Source organism: Artibeus jamaicensis, unplaced genomic scaffold, assembly GCF_021234435.1.
Source record: "Artibeus jamaicensis isolate MK-2021 breed Jamaican fruit bat unplaced genomic scaffold, CSHL_Jam_final contig_456, whole genome shotgun sequence".
NCBI classification, from domain to species: Eukaryota; Metazoa; Chordata; class Mammalia; order Chiroptera; family Phyllostomidae; genus Artibeus; species Artibeus jamaicensis.
In genome coordinates, this window is record NW_026521839.1 from 5,089,418 (window position 1) to 5,117,289 (window position 27,872).

The 27,872-nt window shown below is 43.4% G+C and overlaps 4 protein-coding genes across 4 annotated transcripts in view; all 4 read right to left on the reverse strand.

The window, feature by feature from the left end:
* LOC119051116 (protocadherin alpha-8-like) overlaps nt 1-27,648 on the reverse strand; it is a 72,593-nt gene extending 44,945 nt beyond the window's left edge. The window contains 2 exon segments of the mRNA XM_053666465.1: nt 25,245-25,923; nt 25,925-27,648. Of these exon segments, the coding sequence (XP_053522440.1) occupies nt 25,245-25,923; nt 25,925-27,648 (2,403 nt within the window).
* Nucleotides 2,795-5,230, reverse strand: LOC119051119 (protocadherin alpha-11-like). The gene has a single exon (XM_037147726.2). The coding sequence runs from the start codon at nt 5,228-5,230 to the stop codon at nt 2,795-2,797; it is 2,436 nt and encodes an 811-aa protein (XP_037003621.2).
* LOC119051118 (protocadherin alpha-10-like) lies at nt 5,270-13,104 on the reverse strand. The gene is made up of 2 exons (XM_053666468.1): nt 10,710-13,104; nt 5,270-5,415 (listed from the first exon to the last, which is right to left on the reverse strand). Exons 1-2 carry the CDS (start codon nt 13,102-13,104, stop codon nt 5,270-5,272), a joined length of 2,541 nt encoding a protein of 846 aa, XP_053522443.1.
* On the reverse strand, nt 13,230-20,097 carry LOC119051117 (protocadherin alpha-10-like). Its single transcript, XM_037147724.2, is given in 3 exon segments — nt 13,230-13,335; nt 17,704-17,825; nt 17,827-20,097. Coding segments are annotated over 3 exon segments (2,499 nt in total).
* Nucleotides 27,649-27,872: the final 224 nt, after the last annotated feature.

Sequence of the window (27,872 nt, forward strand, 5' to 3'; positions counted from 1 at the left end):
TAAAGTCCTAGCTTCAGGTTTCTCAGACTCCACACATATGCTAATTACTGCCCCACTTTTATGTAAGGAAATGAGTTTATAGTTTTCCCACTCTACTGAGCAAGGAAATAAAATGTGGATTATATACAAAATATACAATGGAACATTACCCACCCTTTAAGAGGAAGGAAATTCTATACATGTTAGCTGTATGATCCTTGAAGACACTGTGCTAAGTAAAATAAATCGGTCACAAAAAATACTCTATATCTGTATTTTATAATATTCCACTTATATGAGGTTCTAGACTAGTCAAATTCATAGAGACAGAAAATAGAATGGTGGTTTCTAGGGGCTGAGGAAGGGGAACCTGTGGAGTTATTGTTTAATGAGTACAGAGCACAAAAAAAGTGGTGTGTTAGGGAGTTCTCACACACTGTTAGACATAATTAAATTATTACACAGATAGGAACACCTAGATTTAGTTTACTAGCTAAACAATTGAACTAGAAAATAAATACATTGAAATAATAATTTTACAACTAAGATTATAATCCTGTAATATGTAGAATAAATATAATAACACTAAGTTTTTAAAGATTAGTTCACATAGTTTGAAATGATAAAAATGTGCATTGATTACTTATATACTGTAAATACAATGATTTACAAAATGTTGAACTACTTAAAATATTTCAATATTTTTAAAAAGATTTTATTTATTTATTTTGAGAGAGAGAGGAAGGAAGGGAGAGAGGGAGAGAAACATCAGTGTGTGATTGCCTCTTGCATGCTCCCTACTGGGGATGTGGCCCAGAACCCGGGTATGTGCCTTGACTGGGAATCAAATTGGCAACCCTTTGGTTCAAAGATGGGGACTCAACCCATAAAGCCACACCAGCCAGGGCTCAGTATCTTTGTTTATTAAATTGTAATGACCTTGAGTCATTCAAAGAACTTCATTTAGAGATGGGTAACATTGTATGCCCTACCTAACATGCGCATTTATTATACTTACAGTGTCATAAAAAATGGGATGGTTTAACCATTGAGTCTGAAATATTTCATATTTTAATCTGGTTGCCTACTTTGAATTTTCTAGGCAATTAATACTGAGATACAAAGGTTCCTGATGGGAGGTCAAAGAATGAGCTTCAGCATGGGGTCCTTCAGTATTATGCCAAATGGTATGCTGTGGAATTTTAAGGGGAGAGTGGCCACATATGACTTCTGTTGCATTAACAAAAAAGTTAGCAATGGACCACCCTCCAGGTAGGTAAGAATCACTGAATTAGAAAAATGACCAAGATGCAAATGATCTTTGGTACTATCTTCAGATGTGACTATATGTAATGGGAGGATAATTTCACAAACATTCAAAATAAAGCATTGAAATATAGGACCTTCAAGAGGTGACATACCCTGGTTGGTGTAAGTCAGTGTATTGAGTGCTGGACTGCAAACTAAAAGGTCATTGGTTTGATTCCCAGTCAGGGTACATGCCTGGGTTTCTGTCTAGGTCCCCAGTGGGGGGCATTTGAGAGGCAATCCACCAAAGACGTTTCTCTACCTTTTTCCTTCCCTCCCTCTCTCTAAAAAGAAATAAAATCTTTAAAACACGAAATGAATGAAGTCAATTATTGCCACTAGGCTTCACATTATTACCATATTTTGCCATGTATATGTATACTTGTTCACCCAAATTTTTTAGGGAAAAATAAGGATGCTTTTTATACCAGGAGAGTACTAATTCCCTATCTATATAAATGTTTTTAATTCTTTCATTTATGCTTATGCATTAAAAGTATAACTCTAGAAAGTAATAGTGATATCTGTATGCAAAATAATACCCTGGAATACGATAATCAGTTTTGTTTCCAAATATAAATAAATAATTTAATTTTAAAAATTAAAATGAAAGATTTTATTCCTGAAAGTATGGGCCAAAACGTGGGTGCGCATTATACATGGGAAGGTATTAAACATGGCAAAATATGGTAGTTAACTTACTTTTTTCTAAGTAAACCTAAAAAAATAGGAAAAATACCAACTAGCATGTTTTCAGATATGATAAACCTAAACACATGCCTTTGACACATTTAAATGATTTAGTCGAGTAATATAAGCAACTTTGCCTAGTTTACATTGGAAGCTTGAATCTGGGAGTTGTGAGTATGAAGTAGATAAATCTCTACCCATTTCATGGAACAAAATGAAAAAAAAACAGAATTCTTAATGATTTTTTTTCATGAAAGCAGCATACTAGAATGCAAGACTGCATTTTTACTGCAAATAATAGTAAGGCAAGTTTTATCTTAGTAGAGCAAAACTAGGGGTTATCTGATGGACAATAAGTGTACGATGAATGTTTAATACCACAGAAAAAGAGAGATGAATTCTTTCAGCTGTAATAGAGTGTTGCATCTTCAATACAAGCCTGAAGTGACAAAAGTCAAGTGATCTAATAACATGAAACTCTCAAGGCAAAAGGCTGTTAAAGACAAGGGGAATGAGAATAGTGATTAAATACAACGCTGAGAATTAGAGATAAAATAAAGTGACCTGAGTAGATCGGTGATAAATAGAAATCTTTCTAATAAAGTGATAATGGGAATGTCAATCTCCCATTTTCTAACATTTTCTAACAAGGTATTAGAAAAAAGTAGGCATTTATTTGCTAAAAATTCAGATTTTTCATATGCTCAAAATTGTATCATACCTCACTTCACTAACATTGTTCTTTAAAAGATACTCAACATACACAGTAGTTATTAACATTTTCTAAAATAGAAACTGGATTGTTTAAAATTTTAACTTAGACTTCAACATAGAGAGAATCTATAGAACTCACCTGCCCAAGATAACTTGATCCTGCCTCCTGCCTTTCGCCTCCATCTTCTCTGTCCAGACCCGGAGGTAGGCTGGGGCTGAAGGCCATGAGGTCCGTCTTGGGCGGCCCCTCCCCAGAGCACACCCTCTGCCTCCTCTGCTGCGAGTAGGACCAGCTCCCCACTGCGCTCGAGCACACCAGCACCCGCTTCCCCTGCGCGCACGCGCCCTCGCTGGGCGGGGCCGAGCACCGCAGCGCGGTGTACAGCAGCAGCGTCAGCACCAACAGGCTGGACACTGCGCAGATGGCGACGATCAGGTACACGTTCACGTCCACCAGTGCCAGCTTTGGGTCCGTGGCCTCCTTTGACATCCGCAATGAGGTCTTCGAAGCCTGGCCATTGTCCACCAGAGACAGCAGCACAGTGGCCGTGGCCACCTGCGCAGGCTCCCCGTGGTCCTTCACCAGCACCAACAGGCGCTGGCGAGGTTCGTCAGCCTCGTCCAGGACACGCGTCGTGCTGATCTCGCCCGTGTACAGCCCCACGCGGAATGGGCTGCGCGCACCACCCGCCGCCGCCTGCAGCTCATAAGACAGCCACGCGTTGTAGCCAGAGTCCGCGTCCACCGCGCGCACCTTCGCCACCACGTGGCCCGCGCCCACAGACCGAGACACCAGCTGGCTCACAGCGCCGCCCCCGCCGCCACCGATGCCCGCCCCGGGAGGCAGCAGCGCGGGCGCGTTGTCGTTCTCGTCCAGCACGAACACCTGCAGTGTCACGTTGCTGCCCAGAGGCGGCACGCCCGCGTCGCGCGCGCTCACCTGCAACTGCAGCAGCTCCAGCTCCTCGTGGTCCAGAGGCTGCAGCGCGAACACCTTGCCGCTCTCCGCGTGCACGGACACGTAGCTCGACAGTGCACGCTCGCCCACCCGCCTCTCCACCAGCGAGTAGGACACCAGCGCGTTCTCCTGCGCATCCAAGTCCCGCGCGGACACCGTGAAGATGTGGCAGCCGGGTGGGTTGTTCTCCTTGACGAACACCGTGTACTCGGGCTGCGCGAACGTGGGCGCGTTGTCGTTCACGTCGGCTACTTCCACGGACACGCTGGCTGTGGCCGACAGCGAAGGCGAGCCCAGGTCCTGCGCAGTCACCACTAGCTCATAATTTGCCACGCTCTCGCGGTCCAGGGCGCTGTCCAGCACCAGTGAATAGTAATTCTTGAATGTGGACATGATTTTGAAGGGGACTTTGGGAGTTAAATAACATATAACTTGTCCATTGACACCAGAGTCGCGGTCAGATACACTAATCAACGCAATGACGGTGCCAGGCTGAGTGTCCTCTGGGACCGGAAGAGACAGGGAGGTCACGGTGACCTCCGGGGCATTGTCATTGGCATCTAAGACTTCTACCCAGACTGTACAATGACCTACCATTGGAGGACTTCCCTTATCTGTGGCTTGCACTTCAATTTCATAGAGTTTGGTTTTTTCATAATCTAAAGTTCCATTGACCCTCACCTCTCCATTTTTTTCATCTATTGTAAATAAGGGTTTTCCACTGGGCTTAACCGACAGCAGGAAGTATGTTACCTCCCCATTGATTCCTTCATCTCGATCTGTAGCGTTCAGCTTTATCACAAACGTTTCACTGGCTGCGTTTTCCATTAAGCTCACCTTGTATTCTGATTGTTCAAATTCCGGATCATTGTCATTTGTATCCAAGACCTGGACGTAAAGCTGAACCCTGCCAGTTAGCTCCGGTTTCCCCCCATCTACAGCCGTCAGTAGTAAACCAATTTCGGGAGTTTTCTCCCTATCTAGAGATTTCTTTAATGCAAGTGACAGTCTATTAGTCTGCTTACTATTTGTTGGTAATTCTAAAGAAAAAAACTCATTTTGACTTAGGCTGTAAGTCAATCGGGCATTCTCTCCTATATCCGCATCAGAAGCGCCCTCTAGAGGAAACCGCGAGTCAGGTTGCTTAGACTCAGAAATCAGCAGCTTTTGTTCTTTCAGCGAGAACACGGGAGGGTTGTCGTTAATGTCCTTCACCTCCACCTCCACATGGAAAACCTGCAGCGGCCGCTCCACCACCACCTCCAGGTGCAGGCTGCACTCCGCGCTCCGCCCGCACAGCTCCTCGCGGTCGATCCGAGAATTCACAAACAAAATGCCATTCTGCAGATTCACCTCCAGCAGGTCCCCGCGGCCTTTGGACGCCACGCGGAACAGGCGGGGCACCAGCTCCATCAGCTCCAGCCCCAGGTCCTGCGCGATGCGGCCCACGAAGGTGCCGTGTTTGGCCTCCTCGGGGACCGAGTAGTGGACCTGGCCGCTCCCAGCCTCCCAGAGTGCGAGGAACAGAAGCGAAAGCAGCAATTGCTGAGTGCCGAATCCCCTTTTTTGAAATTCCAACATCGCATATGGCATTGACTTGCAAAGTAAGATTCTTTACACTTACAGCACCAGCGACTCCAGTTTCGGCTGTAAAATCTTGCTGAATTTTTGAGAAGCTTTAAAGGATCCGTTAACAGTAGCGACCGGCATGATGGAGTCGTTTTGAATGGGGCGTTCGTGGATGGTCTGACCACTCCTTGAATGAACTATTTCCACCAAGTAAAGAGCGACACCTTGTGCTGAAATTGTGAGTACTGTACACTAACTACATCCAATACCACAGAGTTTTATTTAAAGAGGAAAAATTAATTAATTTCCTGCTATTTAAACCCAAAAATATTATTTTCAAAGTGTTTACTTATGTAATATTCAGATTTTAAGTCATATGTGGGAAATGGCATTTTAGTATAGACTAACATCAAATTTAAATTTTTGTTCTTATGTTTGATTTGGAGTTATAAAATTATTTTTACTTATCTACAGATATACAGAGAGATCAATTCTAAGAGAAGTTAATGAAAAACTATGGTAAATCACTTCTTAAAGATATTCTTCCTCATATAAAAATTTGAATTGTTTTACTTCCAGTCTCCGTTGTTACTTTGCCTGCTAGGAAACTCAAGGGCAAAATTAAAATTTTCATAACAACCATTTAAGTCCTGCATATTGTGTTCCCATCTATGTGCACATGCCTTCTACTCACATTTTCCTTAGTTCTGAGTCTTTATTATTTGCATTTAATTTTTATCTTATTGTAAACACCTTCATATCCATTGAAAAACAATAAGAAAAACAAAGATATATTTTCAAATGTGGTAGCTTAAAACAAAGAATTCACAAAGAAAACATTTATTGATGTAGATTAAATTTACATTTTATGTAAATTTTCTATTCTCATGTAAATTGCATTGTAAACTGTATAATACGGGTATTGAAACGACAATTTATGTAATGGTGTTGATGAGAGGACAGCAGTCGTCTTTCAACTACAGAGTGGTTCCCATTCTCTTCAATGAACAGAAATCACCATGAAAACGTCTACACCATATTGGTATTTCCAAGTCACCTACATTGGTTCTTGTATATCTACAGAAAATATGTTGGTGAAAAGAGCTGACCTGTTTCTTGTTGAAAGAATTTTTGATTTATCTAAACCACAGGAAATAATTTCTAATTATATCTCCTTTACGTGCCTACTAGTGCACCAAAAGAATAAATAATCAAACAATCCAACCAAATGGGAAATGACTCTAGTGTCTGTGGAAATTCAATTTCATAAAAATAACAAATAGAAAATGGAAATTGTTGATGTGCATTTTCATTGTCTGAAGTTGTCATTTGATTACATATCCTTTATATTTTCATACAGCCTTGGGTTTTAAGTGTGTGAGAAGAGGATATAATGGAAGCAGAAGAGTAGGAAGTGATTCCAAATATATCACTCTAGTTTGAGTATTTTATTCTATACTTTTGATGTTTTATCTCCAATCTAAAAATATTACAATGATATATAAAAATTATTAGCATATTTATTTATACATTACTAATTTTCTTTGCCTTGAATATACACACATATGTATAAGTACAGGGTGGGGCAAATAGGTTTACAGTTGTTTGTATGACAAAATAATATAATAATTAATAAATAATACAAGAATAAACTCTGTGTTTTATGTACTTGTCACTGTAAACCTACTTTTGCCCTACCATTTATTCTATTTCCAATTTCAGATCTTATTTCACTTTTTTCAAATTTACTTTTGTCTTGATATTATCATTATGCTAGAACTCTTATTAAAGTAAATGTGAATTTTCTTTAAAAAAATCAAATAAAGCAGACTCATCACCTTTTATGACACTGAATTGTGTTATACATCTGTAAAACAATCAGTTCTATCCACCACGAATCAAAATATAACATTATACTAGATAACAGTAGATTTCACATGATGTTTAAAGTCTGCCTGTCAGGTCTCTTTTGGAGAAAAAGGAAGCAATAGACCTTCAACCACTTCATTATGGAAATTAGAGATTGAGAGTCCCTAATGCAATGTGGAGTCTTCAAAGGTAGATAGAGAGATGGACATAAGAAAGTTTACCCAAAGGCAAATGATGTTACATGTCTTTATTAAAGCTGGATGTTAACTTAAGAATTACATTCCAGCCCAGATTGGTGGGTTGGGTGTTGGCCAGCAAACCAAAAGGTCATCGGTTCAATTCCAGGGTGGGCCACATGCCTGGGTTGCAGGCCGTGTCCCCGACTGCAGGAGTGCAAGAGGCAACTGATCAATATCTCTCACACATTCACGTTTCTCTCCCTCTCTTTCTCTCTCCTTTCACCTCTCTCTAAAAATAAATAAAAAAATTTTTAAAAAAGAATGACCTTCTAGTAATGTAGTATTTTTTGAGTATATGAAGTGACTGGACCTACACCAAATCATAAAAGTTTTATATTTATAAGCCAATGACTCATCTTTTGCATTTAGGCTCTAATATTTCCTCTATCACCACCTCAACTAGTCCCCTTAAGAAGACATTCTAAGAAAATTCACACAAATATAGCTTTGTGACAAAAAAGTGTTTGTATCAAATGTATATGAAGTATTCAATGTTATGCTGTCTTTGAACTCATCTTTGGGGATGGGCCAGTGATCTGGCAATAGGCTAATGCCAAGAAGACACATCAATATATGGTAATCAATAAACTGATTTTGTAGAATCAATTGAAAAGACTGAGGAACTTTGTGCCTGACCTTACTAAACCAATCTGGTTAGTCTTAAGTTCCAACTGGGTGCCCTGCTAGTCATGTATTAGAGTGCATAGTTCAATGTTCTACTAATCCTCATCATACACTAATATGTCATAATGGGTCTAGTACTATTACTTATCAAAAACATAAAACAAAGAAATAAAACCTGGAGTCATTCTTAGAAACCCAGGAGGTTCTTCAAAATCAATAGATCAGAAGTGCTACTCAAGATTGTACTAACAAAACCATAAGTTGAACTCAGTGGTGCACACTCTGTGTTCTCATGGCTTGTTCAGGTCAATACAGTTGTTTGATCACAGGTTATTTGTTTACTTGGCACAAACCTCTCAGACAACAATAAGACTGAAGAAGACCAAATCCTGAAAGACCTAAATACATTCAAAGAATACGCAATTTTGGAAACATTTCTGAATCCTCTGTGGATGTTCTGGACTCCAGAAATAATCATATTACCACTTATACTTGTCCAAAAATATCATCCTTATTCACAGCTGTTAAAAGGACAAGGTCATCTTCATATGGGTCCTTTGGGTTTGGTGTTCTGCAAGAGCATTGCAGACCACAGTCTTCTGATTTCTCTCATCTATGAAATGGTTATTATCCACATCACTTCCAAATGACTGATCCATAGTCCTTATAAGACAACTCTTAATTATTTACTGATTGAATAATGTAAATACTTACCTCAGTGTAGCAATAACACACATATTAATGATAATCATGAACTCTTCTGAAGAAAAATCACTCAACATCTTACTTCCCACGGCATCGTACAAAACTAATCATGAAGATAATCATGATGGTTGTATTTTCTAAGCAAAATGGAGAAGAGGGTTCATTTGTATAAAGCTGTGCTTGATTTTCCTAACCAGAAGTACATCTGGTTAGAGAAAAGATTTACTGCAGAAAGCTCTGAAGTGACAAACGAATGGGTCTGGAATCTCAAAGATACACATTTAAATGTCATCTCTGTCAAGTACTAGCCAGATGGCAGTGGACAAGACAGGTATCTCACCAGCTCTTATATAATCTTTAAAATAACTATGAGTATGTGGATAGTCACGTGTAATTTACATATTGATATAAGAATTAAATGAAATTATCTATTTTAAGCCTTTCACATTCGCACTATGTCTAACAAATAGAAATAGTTCGAATCAGATGGTTTGCTGTAGTTGGTAGCTGGCATTTGCTGTGGCTCTGTTCTACAGATAAGGACAGAGACAATGCTAGCACAATAACAGGGCTTGGATGTCCCTCTTCTGAAGATTTGCTAATGTTCCTCTTCATGGAGGTCACCCCAGTTTTTAGGCAGAAAATGACCACACACGCCTTCTTGACATTTCTTTGAAGTTCACCCTTATCTACTATTGCATAGTTCTCCTCCCACAGGTAAATTATCATATATAATTTATTTCTCCATGTAATCTAATTGAAGGATCTCTAATTTGTATACTAGAGCCAAAAAAGAACAACAAAAAACCCTTCCACATTACTTGATTCACACCTTTACAGCTCTAAATAAAAGTTCTCTGTGATCTTTTTAAAGAAATTCCACATGACTATAGCTTTGTGACAAAAAAAAGTGTTTGTATCAAATACACCTAAAGTTCAATGTTAAATGCTGAAATACAATTGACAACACCATTGTCAAGTACTAGTGCCAAGTGGAAGCGTCAAATGGAAGTCCCATGATTGTCATGTTTAAGTTATTTAAAGCAATGTCATTTTGAAGACAAGCAGTTTGGTGAATACAGGAAGCAGTATCCCACTTCCCCATACATAGGAAGATGCTCTTAAACTCAAAAACAAAGAAGTATAAATTTTCCTACCCTATATGATTTCCACACAGCCTCATGGCAGGTACCATAAATGGAAGAAATATAAGTAAAATCGATTCTCAGAAGAATCTTCCAAATACAATAGAGGAGCTCAATAAATTAATCTGGAGGAGAACAGCAATGGATTCAACAGGCAATTAGCAAAACTGAGCTTATATTAGGAAATAAAGAAAAATATCTATCTAAAGCAATTGAAGACTATGAAGGAACTGAGCTTGAAACTATGTGCATGGATAAAGACAAAAGAAGTAAAATCATCCCTAAAATTGAGAAGAATTCTACCCACTATCTGAACGAAGAATGCTTTTGATTATAAAGAAACAAAATGGCTCATGAAAGGAGGCCACCTCACCAGCCCATGCTGGTCAGTAACAAGTAAACTTTGCATTATAGGAAGGTAATGCAAAAGGTTATTTAAATGTTTGAACTTTAATGAACGAAGTTATAAAGTTATGCATTATTATATAACTTTGAATGTGTAAACATAATGAGTGTCGATCCCCACTTGGAACAAGAAAATGAGTAGGAAGAACAACCTTGCAGCAGAATTGAGAAGTAAATACAAAGCCTTGCCCACACCCTCCATTTCTCATCAGTGATCCTGGCCTCCTTCCTCACTTAAACTTACGCATTTACAGGAAGTTTTAGCCAAATATTTAAGTACTGCTATTACTACTACTATTATTTCTACCAACAAGCATTCCTGGTGTGTCCATAAAGACAGTTGTGAAAAGTAATAAAAATGGTGGGACCTCCAGTGTGCTTTAAAATAAGCCATTGGAAAACAGGCCAAAAGAAACAAATGAAGCAATAACCTTTACAGCGTATGTTGGTAAACTACTATGTGATTGACATTAAAGCATGAAATACATCCCGGAAATACTGTACTTACGTTCCCGCAAATCTCCTGTTGTCCTCCACTATCTCCAGAACTCGAACCATGGGGAACACTAGGGCTGAAGGCCATGAGGTCCGTCTTGGGCGGCCCCTCCCCAGAGCACACCCTCTGCCTCCTCTGCTGCGAGTACGACCAGCTCCCCACTGCGCTCGAGCACACCAGCACCCGCTTCCCCTGCGCGCACGCGCCCTCGGGGGGCGGGGCCGAGCACCGCAGCGCGGTGTACAGCAGCAGCGTCAGCACCAACAGGCTGGACACTGCGCAGATGGCGACGATCAGGTACACGTTCACCTCCACCAGGGCGGTCTCTGAGCTCCCGGCGCTGGAAGACGCACGCGATGAGGTCTTCGGGGCCTGGCTGCTGTCCACCAGAGACAGCAGCACAGTGGCCGTGGCCACCTGCGCAGGCTCCCCGTGGTCCTTCACCAGCACCAACAGGCGCTGGCGAGGTTCGTCCGCCTCGTCCAGGACACGCGTCGTGCTGATCTCGCCCGTGTACAGCCCCACGCGGAATGGGCTGCGCGCACCACCCGCCGCCGCCTGCAGCTCATAAGACAGCCACGCGTTGTAGCCAGAGTCCGCGTCCACCGCGCGCACCTTCGCCACCACGTGGCCCGCGCCCACAGACCGAGACACCAGCTGGCTCACAGCGCCGCCCCCGCCGCCACCGATGCCCGCCCCGGGAGGCAGCAGCGCGGGCGCGTTGTCGTTCTCGTCCAGCACGAACACCTGCAGTGTCACGTTGCTGCCCAGAGGCGGCACGCCCGCGTCGCGCGCGCTCACCTGCAACTGCAGGAGCTCCAGCTCCTCGTGGTCCAGAGGCTGCAGCGCGAACACCTTGCCGCTCTCCGCGTGCACGGACACGTAGCTCGACAGCGCACGCTCGCCCACCCGCCTCTCCACCAGCGAGTAGGACACCAGCGCGTTCTCCTGCGCGTCCAAGTCCCGCGCGGACACCGTGAAGATGTGGCAGCCGGGTGGGTTGTTCTCCTTGACGAACACCGTGTACTCGGGCTGTGTGAACGTGGGCGCGTTGTCGTTCACGTCGGCTACTTCCACGGACACGCTGGCTGTGGCCGACAGCGGAGGCGAGCCCCCGTCCCTCGCGGTCACTACTACAGCATAGTTCGCCACGCTCTCGCGGTCCAGGGCGCTGTCCAGCACCAATGAATAGTAATTCTTGAAGGTGGACACCAGCTTGAAGGGGACATGGGGTGACAGTGAGCAGATAACTTGACCATTGTCATCAGCGTCACGATCGTTCGCACTGATTAGGGCGAGGACGGTCCCCAGTGGAGCATCCTCAGGAACAGAAAGTGATAGCGACGTCACTCGCAACTCTGGATGATTGTCATTGATGTCCAACACTTCTATCAAGATTGTGCAGTGACCAAACATTGGGGGACTTCCTTTATCAACTGCTTCTATTCGAAGCTTCCATAATTTAGTTTCTTCAAAATCTATTTTTCCATTTACTTTTATTTCTCCACTGGCTGAATCTATGCAAAAAGATGCTTCTATATCCGGGGAGACATCATTTGCAAAGGAATAAAGAATGTGGCTGTTTGAGCCCTCGTCCAAATCCGAGGCGTTAAGTCTAATAACCAGGGTACCATTCCTTGCATTTTCCAGTAATTTTACACGATAGACTGCCTTGTCAAACACTGGGGCATTGTCATTCACATCCAGCACTGTGATCTGTACCTCTACAGTACCTGTCAGCTCAGGGTTGCCCCCATCTGTTGCTTTAAGCACCAAAAGAAGCTCCGAAGCTACTTCCCTGTCTAAAGGTTTTTTCAGTACCAATTGAAGTGGTTTTACCTCGTCCTCGTTGGTCGGTACTTCCAAAGAGAAATACTCGTTGGAGCTCAGTCTGTAAGTCAGCAGGGCGTTGACCCCAGTATCTGCATCAGAGGCGCCCTCTAGTGAAAAGTGAGAGTCAAGAGCCCTACTTTCGGAAATAAGCAGATTTTTTTGTGTCGCTGGGAACACAGGCGGATTGTCGTTAATGTCTTTCACTTCCACCTCCACGTGGAAGACCTGCAGCGGCCGCTCCACCACCACCTCCAGGTGCAGGCTGCACTCCGCGCTCCGCCCGCACAGCTCCTCGCGGTCGATCCGAGAATTCACAAACAAAATGCCATTCTGCAGATTCACCTCCAGCAGGTCCCCGCGGCCTCCGGACGCCAAGCGGAACAGGCGCGGCACTAGCTCCGGCAGCCCCAGCCCCAGGTCCTGCGCGATGCGGCCCACAAAGGTGCCGTGTTTGGCCTCCTCGGGGACCGAGTAGCGGACCTGGCAGCTCCCGGACTCCCAGGACGCGAGGAGCAGAAGCGACAGCAGCAGACGCCGGGCTCTCTGGTCACCTGATCCTGAGGCTAACATTATTATGCCTTGATTCTGGTTAGTGAATTAACATTTCAGCAGTAGAACGATGTAGTTCTTCTTGAGATCTTTCCTTTGAGTCTTTATTTCCGAGATCCCAGGTGATCTTAACAATATGAGTCGTGTTAATAGTCTTTAAAGCTCCGGAACGGTGGAGAATCTTTCTGGTCCTGGGAATAATCGTTATTTTTCTTTGTTAAAACAATCCTCTCCTTTGAGAACAACGACATCCTGTGGTTCAAAATGGAAGTACGTTTGTGTTTAGGGGAGTTTCTTTCACTTATATTGCTGCTTCTGTGATTTCTTCATATTGGTCCATGTTTTTCTTTGTGGGCCTTTAATTCTTTATCTGTTCCTTGTGTATGACCACTAGCTCTTTAAAGGTGGACTTCTCTTATAAATTAGAATTCCAAGAAGAGTTTTACCTTGCATATAGACATCTAAGAGGATGTACTTCCGCACAACTATATAGCCATGTGTATGAAAATGAAAACTACGTTGTAGGTTGCTCGTGATACTGGTTTTTTTTTTAGGCTTTTAGAAATTGATCATTTTTGGTATGGTTTCTCATTAAGTTTATTCCATTGCTAACATTCTAAATTTTCTATTGCTTAACCCTTATAAGATATTAAATTATTCTAAACATTTAGTCCAGTAGTGCAAAGGAAAACTTAAGATGCCAGTTCTCTAAGTTACCTCTTTAACATAATGGTATTTTAAATCACTGCTGATGTGTAATCTACTTATCAATTCATCCAAGAATGTAATTACTTTGATGTTAATGAATTTACCAAGTACTGATTTCTGGAAATACAAAGTATACTTACCTTTGTCTCATTGTAAAGTGTGTTTTGCCCCCCAAATCTTGTCTTTTCTCTTGGGTGAATATTGGTGTTTCCATCCTGAAGGACAACTTCAACTTGCATTATCTCCATTGCTTCTTCTAATCATTTAAAACACCCACACTACTAAATATTTCTATATTTGTTGTATTTGTCTGTTTATACCCACTTTATTCCGGAATTGGCTTAAAGAGAGTATGGTATAAAGGCCATTCTAAAACTCATTCATTCAATTTTATTTTACTGTTTTCATCTCAAATACAAACAAAATACATTGAGATTTTCATGCCTGTTCAATTGCAATAAAGTTTATCAGTGTTGTCTTTTTAAAAAGAAAAATGTTTTAGCCCTGGCTGGTGTGGCTCAGTAGATTGAGCACTGGCTTGAAGGAACCAAAGTGTCGCTGGTTGGATTCCCAGTCAGGGCACATGCCTGGATTGCAAGCCAGGTTTCCGGTGGGAGACATGCTAGAGGCAACCACACATTGATGTTTCTCTCCCTCTCTTTGTCTCACCCTTCCCCTCTGTCTAAAAGTAAATAAATAAAATCTTTTTTTAAAGAAAAATGTTTTAATCATTCTCAAGGCTGTTGAGGAACCAACTATCCAATATCTGAAATCTGTCCACTAAGATGGCAGCCATTGGGTAAATCCCAAATTTTTCTATTAAAAAAGTTGTAAGTGGATACCCAAGGGAATCTAAGGTTCTATGTAAAAGTGCACTCTTCATTTTAAGTGCTTTTTAAACTGCTACTTCAGTGACTCTATGCCAAAGTTTTATCATTCAAATTACTTCTGATTCTTTTTTAATTGTGAAAGCCACCCATTCAAGACCAAAATATTTGCCTAAAGAAGAGCAAGAAAAATTTTAGCACATGGAAGTGACTAAATTTTAAAAAGGCATGACTAAGAAATAAACCTCTTTTGCTGATTGAAATAATTTCATCTCTTGGGAATGACTTCATGCTGAAGGACCATTCCATTTTTGGTTTAAAGAGCCACTCCATTAATTAAGTATAAATTAAAGATACTTCTAAAGCCCCCAAATTTCAAGGTGTCCATATTGCTAAATAACTACAGTATGTCAATAAAGCTAAGGGCTGGTTACTCATATTGAAACAGACTATCAAAATGACAATATCAGCCCTGACTGGTGTAGTTCAGTGGATTGAGTGCAGGCCTGTGAACCACATGATCGAGGTTCCATTCCCAGTCAGGGCACATGCCTGGGTTGCAGGCCACTTCCCAGCAGGGGACTCACGAGAAGCAACCATGCATTGATATTTCTCTCCTTCCCTCCTTCCCTTCCTCTCTAAAAATAAATAAATAAATAAATAAATAAAATCTTTTTAAAAATGACAATATCACCAGAGTTTAAGAGTACTCTGTGATTAGCCTTATTTTAATAACATCTAGTAAAGAGCAGGTTAAATATAATTATAAGAATAAGATACTATAGTTTTACTCTTTTGTGGGATGCTATAGTTTTAAATGAAATGGACTAATTTTTTGGTGTTAGTTATGTTAAAAAATCCTTGATCTGAGAAAATTTGTTTTTGTTCTGAAATTTTAATCATTCTGCATTTGAATGCAAGAGACTACTTACAAAGTTTTAAAGAATATTCATCTCTATTAACAGAAGCAGAGAAAGACACTGTCAAACTAATATCAGAAAAATTTGTTTTTACTATCTCTCACCTTCTCATTCTGAACTATTTAATCATTTTCTCTCCTTTCTGCACTTTCTTTTCCATAGCCTTTAGGATTTTTGTACTGCTGGATAAAATCCTAATCTGTTACATTAATATTTGGGGGGATACTTGTATTTTTTGAGGAGACACGTCCAAAAGAAGAGAAAGTAAACAAATGGGACAAAATCAATAAACATATAATTCTATGTTTTATTTATAGCTCACATCAAGAGTTATCTTTAGACAAGGCTTTTCTGCAGAGGGCCCGCTGACATTACGAAGGTCTGAAAGAGAGGGCAGATGTAAGGGAAGGAATTCTTTACCCAAGTTGAAATACTCTACATAACTTACTACCTATAATCTCTAAGAGCTGGAAGCTGGCCATGGAAAGTATTAACATTGAAGGCAACGCCACTCTTAAATTCTTGACACAATTTTCATTTTAGTGTTCCTAAACTTGACCTGAGATGTCAAGTTTTACTGCAAGCTATTTATGAAGCACATAGAGTAAAAACTCAGTCTGCATCCAGAGAGAAAAAAGTAATTGCTAAAAACCAGAGTCAAGATAATGAAGGACTTGCATTGCTATTTAGTAACACTGAAATTAATGAAAATGTTTAAATGGAATTACAGACATTGGGCCTAGTTAAAAGTGTTGGCCTCCATAAAAGCAAATTGTCTTGAATTTCCAAACCTACATCACCCAACACAACCCTGTCTCAGATGACGAGAGAAGCTGTCAGACTAAATTGTGCTACATGACACCAGAGAAGTAGAAAACATTTTAAAAGAGTAATTCTATTTTTTCTTCAAACTTCCAGCATTAATTTGTATGAAGGTAATCATTTTCAATTTCCTAAAACTAAAAGTGACTTTCAAATGCTCTCCATTAGTAAACACAATAGTGACCCCTTTCTCAAAGTGGAAGAGCTAATGCTTGACTCTCACAAGCAACGCCTCTCCCTAGGACATGAGTAGAAGATAAAGAGCTACTGGATACACTTATATAAATAACTATGAAACTTCTGCTGCTGCTAAAATAAGTGATAATACACACTAGCACAGGTACCACCATCTCGAAATAAAATAAAAAATGTTTAAAGCTCAAAACACAACTTAATTGCACAGTTTAGAACATTTTTATGAATGAACTTCCAGTCTGTATGCTACACTCTTACGAATAAAATTGAGGGGGAAATGGGATGGGAGTAAAACACAGAAAACCGTACTTGAACAACTATTAAAATAAAATAAAATTAATTTAAAAATAAATAAATGCTAAAAATAGCCAAAAAAAGAATAAATGTAATTATTCAATGTTAAATTTCTATTATGCATAAGTTATGTTACACTACACATATTCTTTTTTAATTTTTAAAAAACATTTTATTTATTTATTTTTAGAGAGAGGGAAAGGAGGGAGAGAAAATTCAATGTGTGGTTTTGCCTCTACTGTGTCCTCTACTGGGGACCTGGCCTGCAACCCAGGCATGTGCCCTGACTGATATTGAACCAGCGACCCTTTGGTTCACAGGCCCGCGCTCGATCCACTGAGCTACACCAGCCAGGGCACACTACACATTCTTTACTAAGGGAGCAAAGTACATTTTTATCAGGAAAAGAATTAATCAGATCAGTTTTTTTCTTACTGTAACAGGGTCATTTTAAAATTTAGATTTGAAAAGTGAGTAAACATGAATTAAAGTACTAATCCTACAAATATTTATAACATTAAAAAGATAATGGAATATGAAACAACCTATAACCAGCATTAAATATTTGTATTAAAATATAAATAAATTGAGGATAAGTGATATATTTTTAAAATAGAAGTATCAAGCAAAAGTCAATGCACAGAGTACAATACACAAGTATAAAGTGAACTTTAAATAAACTGTGTTACAATAGGTGATTGTGTGAATTACTAGATATATTTAAGGTATTATAAAAATATGCTATAGAAAAGATGAAAATATCCCAAGACATGTGTGCGACCGGCAAAAATAGTGAAATAAAATATTATTCAAAAAACAAAATATGAAAATTACCGGTAAAAAGTAATACCCACCTTTTTAGAGTGATCCCCTCCAATAGACTGTTCTTCCACCTCCACCACTGGTACCGGGCAGGGTGGCAGACTGGGGCTGAAGGCCATGAGGTCCGTCTTGGGCGGCCCCTCCCCAGAGCACACCCTCTGCCTCCTCTGCTGCGAGTACGACCAGCTCCCCACTGCGCTCGAGCACACCAGCACCCGCTTCCCCTGCGCGCACGCGCCCTCGCGGGGCGGGGCCGAGCACCGCAGCGCCGTGTACAGCAGCAGCGTCAGCACCAACAGGCTGGACACTGCGCAGATGGCGACGATCAGGTACACGTTCACCTCCACCAGGGCGGTCTCTGAGCTCCCGGCGCTGGAAGACACACGCGATGAGGTCTTTGGCGCCTGGCTGCTGTCCACCAGAGACAGCAGCACAGTGGCCGTGGCCACCTGCGCAGGCTCCCCGTGGTCCTTCACCAGCACCAACAGGCGCTGGCGAGGTTCGTCCGCCTCGTCCAGGACACGCGTCGTGCTGATCTCGCCCGTGTACAGCCCCACGCGGAATGGGCTGCGCGCACCACCCGCCGCCGCCTGCAGCTCATAAGACAGCCACGCGTTGTAGCCAGAGTCCGCGTCCACCGCGCGCACCTTCGCCACCACGTGGCCCGAGCCCACAGACCGAGACACCAGCTGGCTCACAGCGCCGCCCCCGCCGCCCGCCCCGGGAGGCAGCAGCGCGGGCGCGTGGTCGTTCTCGTCCAGCACGAACACCTGCAGTGTCACGTTGCTGCCCAGAGGCGGCACGCCCGCGTCGCGCGCGCTCACCTGCAACTGCAGCAGCTCCAGCTCCTCGTGGTCCAGAGGCTGCAGCGCGAACACCTTGCCGCTCTCCGCGTGCACGGACACGTAGCTCGACAGCGCACGCTCGCCCACCCGCCTCTCCACCAGCGAGTAGGACACCAGCGCGTTCTCCTGCGCGTCCAAGTCCCGCGCGGACACTGTGAAGATGTGGCAGCCGGGTGGGTTGTTCTCCTTGACGAACACCGTGTACTCGGGCTGCGCGAATGTGGGCGCGTTGTCATTCACGTCGGCTACTTCCACGGACACGCTGGCTGTGGCCGACAGTGAAGGGGAGCCCCCGTCCCGCGCCGTCACCACCAGCTGGTAGTTCGCCACGCTCTCGCGGTCCAGGGCGCTGTCCAGCACCAGTGAATAGTAATTCCTGAAAGTTGACACCAGCTTGAAGGGAACGTGAGGTGTTAGGGAGCAGGTCACCTGCCCATTGGTGCCAGAGTCACGGTCAGAGACACTGACCAAGGCGATGACAGTGTCCACCTGAGCATCCTCTAGCAGGGGAAGAGACAGGGAAGTGACAACCACCTCAGGTGAATTGTCATTTTCATCCAGGATTTCCAATAGGACAGTGCAGTGACCAACCATAGGTGGGTTTCCTTTATCTGTAACATCTACGTGAATTTCGTAATTGTTACTATCCTCAAAGTCGATAGCATCATTTACTCTTATTTCTCCTGTCCTTTCATTCATCAGAAATTTTCTTCTTATGCTGGGTGTAACCAAAGAGCTAAAGGAATATATCAGTTCTTTGTTTATTTCTTCATCCGCATCAGAAGCATTTAGCCATATTACCAAAGTTTGATTCGGTGAATTTTCATGCATCCTAACTTCATAAATGGGTCGGTCAAATACAGGGGCATTGTCATTGACATCCAAGACCAAGATCAGCAGAGAAACAGATCCGGTACGTTCCGGTTTGCCTCCATCGGTTGCCGTTAATAATAACGAAAGTTGAGGATTTTCTTCACGGTCCAGCAGTTTTTGTAGAACAAGTACTGGGAATTTGCCTTTGTCTTTTTTGTTTATAATATCAAGAATGAAAAACTCATTAGGACTGAGTCTGTACGTAAGCATTGCGTTTTCTCCGACATCCGCGTCAGATGCGCCTTCTAGCGGAAACCTGGAGTCCAGCAGTCGGGATTCCGGTACCGAGAGCTTTTGTTCTGAGACGGAGAACACCGGCGGGTTGTCATTAATGTCCCTAACCTCCACCTCCACGTAGAAAACCTGCAGCGGCCGCTCCACCACCACCTCCAGGTGCAGGCTGCACTCCGCGCTCCGCCCGCACAGCTCCTCGCGGTCGATCCGAGAATTCACAAACAAAATGCCATTCTGCAGATTTACCTCCAGCAGGTCCCCGCGGCCTTTGGACACCACGCGGAACAGGCGGGGCACCAGCTCCGTCAGCTCCAGCCCCAAGTCCTGCGCGATGCGGCCCACGAAGGTGCCGTGTTTGGCCTCCTCGGGGACCGAGTAGCGGACCTGGCAGCTCCCGGACTCCCAGGATGCGAGGAGCAGAAGCGACAGCAGCAGGTGTCGGGTTCTCAGGCCTCTGGGTCTGTAGACGAACATCATACAGACCTTTCCCCTCTTTCACGAATCTTCGAGTCAGCGGTCTAGAAGAGCCACGCGCCCTGAATTCTCCTGTTGGATTGCTTACATTCAGTTTTGTCGAAATGGCTGAGATCTCAGAATGAAGCTCCTTCCTAGTCCTTGAGAAACAAGTTTCTGCCTTTGTTCTAAAATCCCATTTTGTGGAGGACAGCGACATCCGGTGGCTTAATGTGTAAGTACAATTCCATTAGTTGAACTCTCATTCAAATCATTTTTCCCCCTCTTGACTTGATACTTTAATTCTGCAAGTGCACACTTCAGCCATGGGCGTCCCCTTCACTGGCAGCCATTACCGCAGCCAGCCCTTCCTGCTTGTGATTCAGGGTCACAGCCATTCCCAACACAGAAACAGGCTGTTGCACACTCACTGAAGTCCCCCTAAAAGTCCCCAGGGTCCTGCTGCCTTCACCGCCTGCAGAGAGAAGCCTCGACAGCTGTATTCACCCTTACCCGTCCTCCCAGAGCCCAGGGTGCCCATGGCCCCTCTTGGACCTCTTACTTAGTCCCTGAGGGGGTCGGATGGGGAAGGAGACAGTGCTCCAGGGTGGTGGTGGCAGCTGCTGCAGCAGGAGAGGAAGGAGAAGGGGCTGGATGCTCTCTGGTGGGCCAAGGTTGGGCCTAAACCCCTCAAAGGAGAGAACTTCAGAGTGCTGACAGGGGTCTGGGGGCTGCTGTTGAGGCACCTCAGGGAGCTCAGCTTAGGCTGGACCGAGAAGCCCTCCCCAGAGCTGTCCAGGACCGGGGGCGCCACGTAGGTACATGCATGAAGCCCAGAAGGCCTGGTTGGAGCTCTCGCTGGGGGCCCAGTTGTCTGAACTGTCCACTCCGCTTTACATATTTCCATCTCTACAGACTGTCAAAGCCTCGCATCACGTCTCTTCCGTAATAACAATCACTGTCCGTTGCGATTGCAAATCCCTAGTAAATGCAGAATCTCAGAGAAGTAATGCTTTCCCTAACCGTGATTATCATTTCATTCACTAAATTTGAAAATACCCTTAATACCTGGATAATAATGAGCGTACTCCTATTTTGTTGGATGACAAATTTAGGTAACTTTAAGTTCTGACACCTAACTCATTTCTCTGTCATTATTTTGATAGTAAATAAACCTAATTTAGTCACTAATCCTACGCAGCAATTATCTGTGAGGTGTTCACATGTTCTAAAAGAGAACACTAGTCTCAACATCAGAAATTTCTCCACCCTGACCCCTAGTTTCCAATTTACTACTTGTGTGATTTGGGAAAAACAATTTAACCTCTATCAGTCTCAGTTCCCACTTTTCTAACATTAGTATAATAATGTGGGGGTTGTGTGAGTTAAGTGCCAGGTATAGTACCTTAAGAAGAGTGAATGCTTCACAAGTGGCAACTGTTCTCAGACCTCAGTGTAGCCACACTTATTTTCATAATGCTGAAAAGCAAACTGGGTCCTGGGGAAAATTATCACCAACGTGATATGGTACCTCTACAACGCCCTCACTGCGGCTGCTGCTCAAGCTCAGTAGAGTCTCTCTTCTTTAAGAAAACATAAAAGGCTTCTGTGAGAAATCAGTTAGATGGGGAGAAGTTTCACTTTGTTCTATACATCGTACATGGGTAAAAAAGAACTTTAATTATGCTTATAAATAAAATAATTCAGAAGTGCATTATTTCCACTTTCACAGACAACTACTTTCATCTTTCTCATACTTAAGCTTTTCAAATACTCCCAAGTATACAGTTTTGAATTATCTAATAGTTTTACCAGTGTCAATAAAGTTTTTTATTGCCAGCTGCCATAAAAATATTTTTAGAGTCAAATATACAGTAACTTAAATTTTCCATTAATATGTTGTGCAACTGAAAAAAACTTACAGTTTATCTTTAAGGAGAACTTTTAAAAAGATTTTATTTATTTATTCTTAGAGGGGAAGGGAGGGAGAAAGAGAGAGAGAAACATCAATGTGTGGTTGCCTCTCATGCACCTCCCACTGGGGACCTGGCCTGCTACCCAGGCATGTGCCCTGAGTGGGAATCAATCCAGCGATGCTTTGACTCGCAAGCCAGTGCCCAGTCCACTGCACCACACCAGCCAGGGCTCTTTAAGGAAAACTTAATAGGACTTTTAATCTTATCCAAAAGTTCATTTCTTTAATGATATTATGATGCATAAAAGACATGCTTTTAAGAAATCAATAATTTTGAACTCTTTTAGTTTTTATTTACAGCTGAAATAGATCAACATTTATGAATAAGAAAACTGATGGGAATGAAGGTTATTGGATTTATTGACTTATATGTGCTACCAAATTATGTTTTTATACTTCTCTGCTTATTTAGAATGGCTCCGGTGTCAAAGTACTTTAAACTGCTGATTTTAAGAGTTGTCTTTCTTTTTAAAAAGTTACTTTTCTTATAAAGCATAAATTAAAATGTAATGAGTTAACCATCCAACCACAACACCAGTGTTTATTTTGAGCTACTACCTGGAGTCCCAAAATAAGTTTATCGTTCACAAGGTAATGACATAAACTAAACTTTTTAATGTACATTTTGTACTAGGTAATAACATAAATGTCTGAAAAGAAATCTCCAAAAAATGAATAAGTTGGGTGTAGCTAAATTACATTTCACCACATGATAGGAATCTGCTTTGTCCAGCATGTCAAAGGGCTATTGGATCTAAAACTTCAGTTGAAACCCTGGCTGCTGTGGCTCAGTGGATTGAGCACTCGGCTATGGAGCCAAGTGTCACAGGTGTGATTCCCAGTCAGGGCACATGCCTGGGTTTTGGGCCAGGTACTGGGTGGGAAGCACATGAGAGGCAACCACACCTTGGTGTTTCTCTCTCTCTCTTTCTCCATTCTTCCCCCTCTCTCTAAAAATAAATAAATAAGATCTTTTTAAAAATAAAACTTCAGTTGGATTAGAATCACCCAAGGTGCCTGTAACACTTATTTCAGAAATTCTGAGGTGAAGTCTGAAAACCAGCGTCGTTAATACAGTTAGCTTTATAGGGTCTAGTAATGGGCTGACCGTATACCCTAGCTTGCCCGGGGTGTGCTTTATTAATGCTGTAGTGCGGTAAATTTATTTATAGTGCCCTGTTTGCTCACAAAAGTGTCTAAGATTGGCTCGGCACTTAGCCCTATCTGGAAACCGCACTTCACACACTGGCACAGAGGAGCTTCAGGACTGGTTCCATGGTCCTGGCTTTAACGGGGGGACGCTATCTATGGAAGCACACAGGGGCAGCTGTCAGGCGAAACACTAAAGTGTCTTCTACGCTCTCACTTGGGCATTTCAAACTTCTCATCTGTTTTGAATCCCAACCTTCCTGGATTCCAATATACTTATACTTCCCAATGACCAAAAAAGTCAATTCCTTACTGTGAGATTCACTTATCCTCTGAAAATTTGCTTATGAAGGCAGCCCATATCCTGGGAGAGAATAAGGATTTTAATACAAAGGACTAAATTACCAATTATATCAATACAGCCATCAATAATAAAAAAATAAAATGTATGATTGTGGAAGAAATAGTAACTACTTAATAAATAATACTAACTCTAAGAGAATAAAGGTGGATTTAGGGGAGTGACATTTGTAGCACTCCTTAAACAGTATGATATATTCAAGTACCTCAGCCCAAGTTCAAGTAGAATATGAAACCTGGAAAAAGTGCAAGGACAGAGACACTTGAAGGTGTGAGTCTAGATTTCAGGTGTGTTAGGCAGATAGAAATAGACAGGTTTTACCACAGAATTTCAGAAACTAGTCGAGTTTTTTTAAATAAAATTAAAAAATGGATTCTTTTTTAGCATATATCAAACATGTCTTTTGTAGAATGAAATAAAAATTATTGAAATGTTTTATGTAATTTTGCTTCCATTTTCATGGTTACACTATAAGGCCACTCTGACCTTTCTCTACTGGGTTTTTAATTAAGGAACACCTTGTAAAATATCTAGCACAATAAAAAATATAATACCTGAACAGAAATATTAATCACATCACAAAAACTCAAATACAAAGGAAGTTTTAAATATAAATTGGAAAAGAAATGCTTGAACTAATAATAAGAGTGTGAAGGCCACAACTTGAAAGCCACAAACCACAATTTAGGAAGAATAAGTTTGCCATGCAGTAACTTTAAAGCTTCATCACCTACTATCCAGATTTCTATCTTTTGGAATATTAAAGAAAAGGTAAATACCCATATAATTTGGTAGGGGTAATTTTTTAAGTTCCAGAGTATGAATTTCAAAAGAATTCAAAGTGTAGAATGTAGGTAGATATTCTATATCATTACCAGAAAAGTTTGATAAAAAGGAGAAAGTATTCTTGAAGAATATATCAGTCAGGAAGTATTTTCTCCAATATCAGATAAAATATAAATTTCAAACAGTTTTGAAGTATAGGAAAGAATCTCAATCAAAATTTTATAATCTATATTGTCAGACACATAGAAACATTTTACAGTTTTAATAAGAATTATACTTGTAACATTATTGTTCAAATTACATTTCCAAAGTTAAATAACTATTTCTAGGTGAATGCTGGAGGTTCTCACTGAAGTTACAGACACTAGTGTGCTGATCAACCGTGCCCCCAGGAGTGCTGCATCCAGAGAAAGGTAGAAAACTAAATAGCTGACATGGCAACACTTACTACATACTTATGCTATGAGGTTACTAAAAAACAATGCTATTAGATTAAAATATTATCCATACCTTAGAAATGAAAAAAATAAGAGTGATGTTGAACTTTACTTCATGTGTTACAACTAAACTGATTTTCACCAAATAGATTTTCAGGCACACTGACACCAGCAGTTTAGTGATTCAGTATGACTCTCACAGAGTTTTCAAATAAAAGCAATTCAGCACCTATAAGTGATGCTCAGTGTATGGTTTATAGTGATTCTCAGTTGGAAGTGGAAACAAACACAAAATCAGCTATAATTTTAAGGTATTCAGTTTCTGGTAATAATTTTTTAATTAGGCCAGATGTCTAAAATTAAGTGAATAAAAATTATTTAAATGTACTGGATAAGTAATAAGAATATTTCTAGACTAAATAAATAAATATATTAATAAATAACCTAAAGAGCAACCTACCTTCCCAGAGGAGTCAAAAGAAGCTTCTGGATCTCCCGTTGCAACTACCGATCCGGGAGGACCCGGAGGTAGGCTGGGGCTGAAGGCCATGAGGTCCGTCTTGGGCGGCCCCTCCCCAGAGCACACCCTCTGCCTCCTCTGCTGCGAGTACGACCAGCTCCCCACTGCGCTCGAGCACACCAGCACCCGCTTCCCCTGCGCGCACGCGCCCTCGCTGGGCGGGGCCGAGCACCGCAGCGCCGTGTACAGCAGCACCGTCAGCACCAACAGGCTGGACACTGCGCAGATGGCGACGATCAGGTACACGTTCACGTCCACCAGGGCGGTCTCTGAGCTCCCGGCGCTGGAAGACACACGCGATGAGGTCTTCGGGGCCTGGCTGCTGTCCACCAGAGACAGCAGCACAGTGGCCGTGGCCACCTGCGCAGGCTCCCCGTGGTCCTTCACCAGCACCAACAGGCGCTGGCGAGGTTCGTCCGCCTCGTCCAGGACACGCGTCGTGCTGATCTCGCCCGTGTACAGCCCCACGCGGAATGGGCTGCGCGCACCACCCGCCGCCGCCTGCAGCTCATAAGACAGCCACGCGTTGTAGCCAGAGTCCGCGTCCACCGCGCGCACCTTCGCCACCACGTGGCCCGCGCCCACAGACCGAGACACCAGCTGGCTCACAGCGCCGCCCCCCCCGCCACCGGCCCGCCCCGGGAGGCAGCAGCGCGGGCGCGTGGTCGTTCTCGTCCAGCACGAACACCTGCAGTGTCACGTTGCTGCCCAGAGGCGGCACGCCCGCGTCGCGCGCGCTCACCTGCAACTGCAGCAGCTCCAGCTCCTCGTGGTCCAGAGGCTGCAGCGCGAACACCTTGCCGCTCTCCGCGTGCACGGACACGTAGCTCGACAGCGCACGCTCGCCCACCCGCCTCTCCACCAGCGAGTAGGACACCAGCGCGTTCTCCTGCGCGTCCAAGTCCCGCGCGGACACCGTGAAGATGTGGCAGCCGGGTGGGTTGTTCTCCTTGACGAACACCGTGTACTCGGGCTGCACGAACGTGGGCGCGTTGTCGTTCACGTCGGCCACCTCCACGGACACGCTGGCTGTGGCCGACAGTGAAGGGGAGCCCCCGTCCCGAGCGGTCACCACAACTGCATAGTCCGACACGCTCTCGCGGTCCAGGGCGCTGTCCAGCACCAGTGAATAGTAATTCTTGAAGGTGGACACCAGCTTGAAGGGAACGTGCGGTGTCAGGGAGCAGGTCACCTGCCCATTGGCGCCAGAGTCACGGTCCGACACGCTGATTAGGGCGATCACAGTACCGAGTGGGGCGTCCTCCCTCACTGGAAGGGATAAGGAAGTCAGGGAAATCTGAGGAACGTTGTCATTAACATCTAAGACTTTTACCAAAACTGTACAATGACCCACCATCGGTGGGTGGCCCCTGTCCGTGGCGTCAATGCGGAATTTATAGGAATTCACTTTTTCAAAATCCAGATTCTTTCGAATTGTTATTTCTCCAGTATTCGAATCTATGCTAAACTGGTCAATAACCATGGGTGGAACAAGGCTATTAAAAGAATAAAAAATCTCCTGATTAGATCCTTCGTCAGGATCAGAAGCATTCAGTCTGATGACTACTGTTCCGTTCTGTGAGTTTTCGAATATTCTTGCTTCGTATTCAGACTGTTGGAAACTGGGAGCGTTGTCGTTCACGTCCAGCACAGTGACCAGAACCTGAAGGGAGCCAGTGAGCTCCGGTTTGCCTCCGTCCGTGGCCAGGAGCAGTAAATTATGTTCGGGAGTTTCCTCTCGGTCCAAAGGTTTCCTTAAAATGAGCTCAACTTGCTTATTCTCGTCACTCTTCGAATTCACCTCTAGCATGAAGTAATCGCTATAGCTAAGCTTATAGGTTAAAACGGAGTTAGCTCCAATATCTGCATCCAAAGCACCCTCTAGCGGAAACCGAGAATCTGGCAATCTTGATTCTGAAACAAATAGCTTTTGCTCCTTTACCAGGAACACGGGAGGGTTGTCGTTAATGTCCTTCACCTCCACCACCACGTGGAAAACCTGCAGCGGCCGCTCCACCACCACCTCCAGGTGCAGGCTGCACTCCGCGCTCCGCCCGCACAGCTCCTCGCGGTCGATCCGAGAATTCACAAACAAAATGCCATTCTGCAGATTTACCTCCAGCAGGTCCCCCCGGCTTTTGGACGCCACGCGGAACAGGCGGGGCACCAGCTCCGCCAGCTCCAGCCCCAGGTCCTGCGCGATGCGGCCCACGAAGGTGCCGTGTTTGGCCTCCTCGGGGATGGAGTAGTGCACTTGGTTGCTCCCAGTCTTCCTGGCGGCCAGGACCAGAAGCGAGAGCAGCAGACACCGGGCTTCCGGGCCTCCTCGCCAAGAAAACACCATGTCAAGTTTTCGTTTTATTGCTGTCAAAGAGCCTGTCTGGTATGAGACGAACTACAGCAATGCCTGGAGTCTTTAATCCAGTTCCGCTGCCTCCGCCATTGTGCAGCATTTAGAGCCGGTACCGGACTGGGAGAGAAGGCTGAAGCTTGGCTAGGCAGAACTTCTTTGTAGACAGCGACATCATGCGGTTCTGAAGGGTAATAATTACTGATTTCACTTACCTT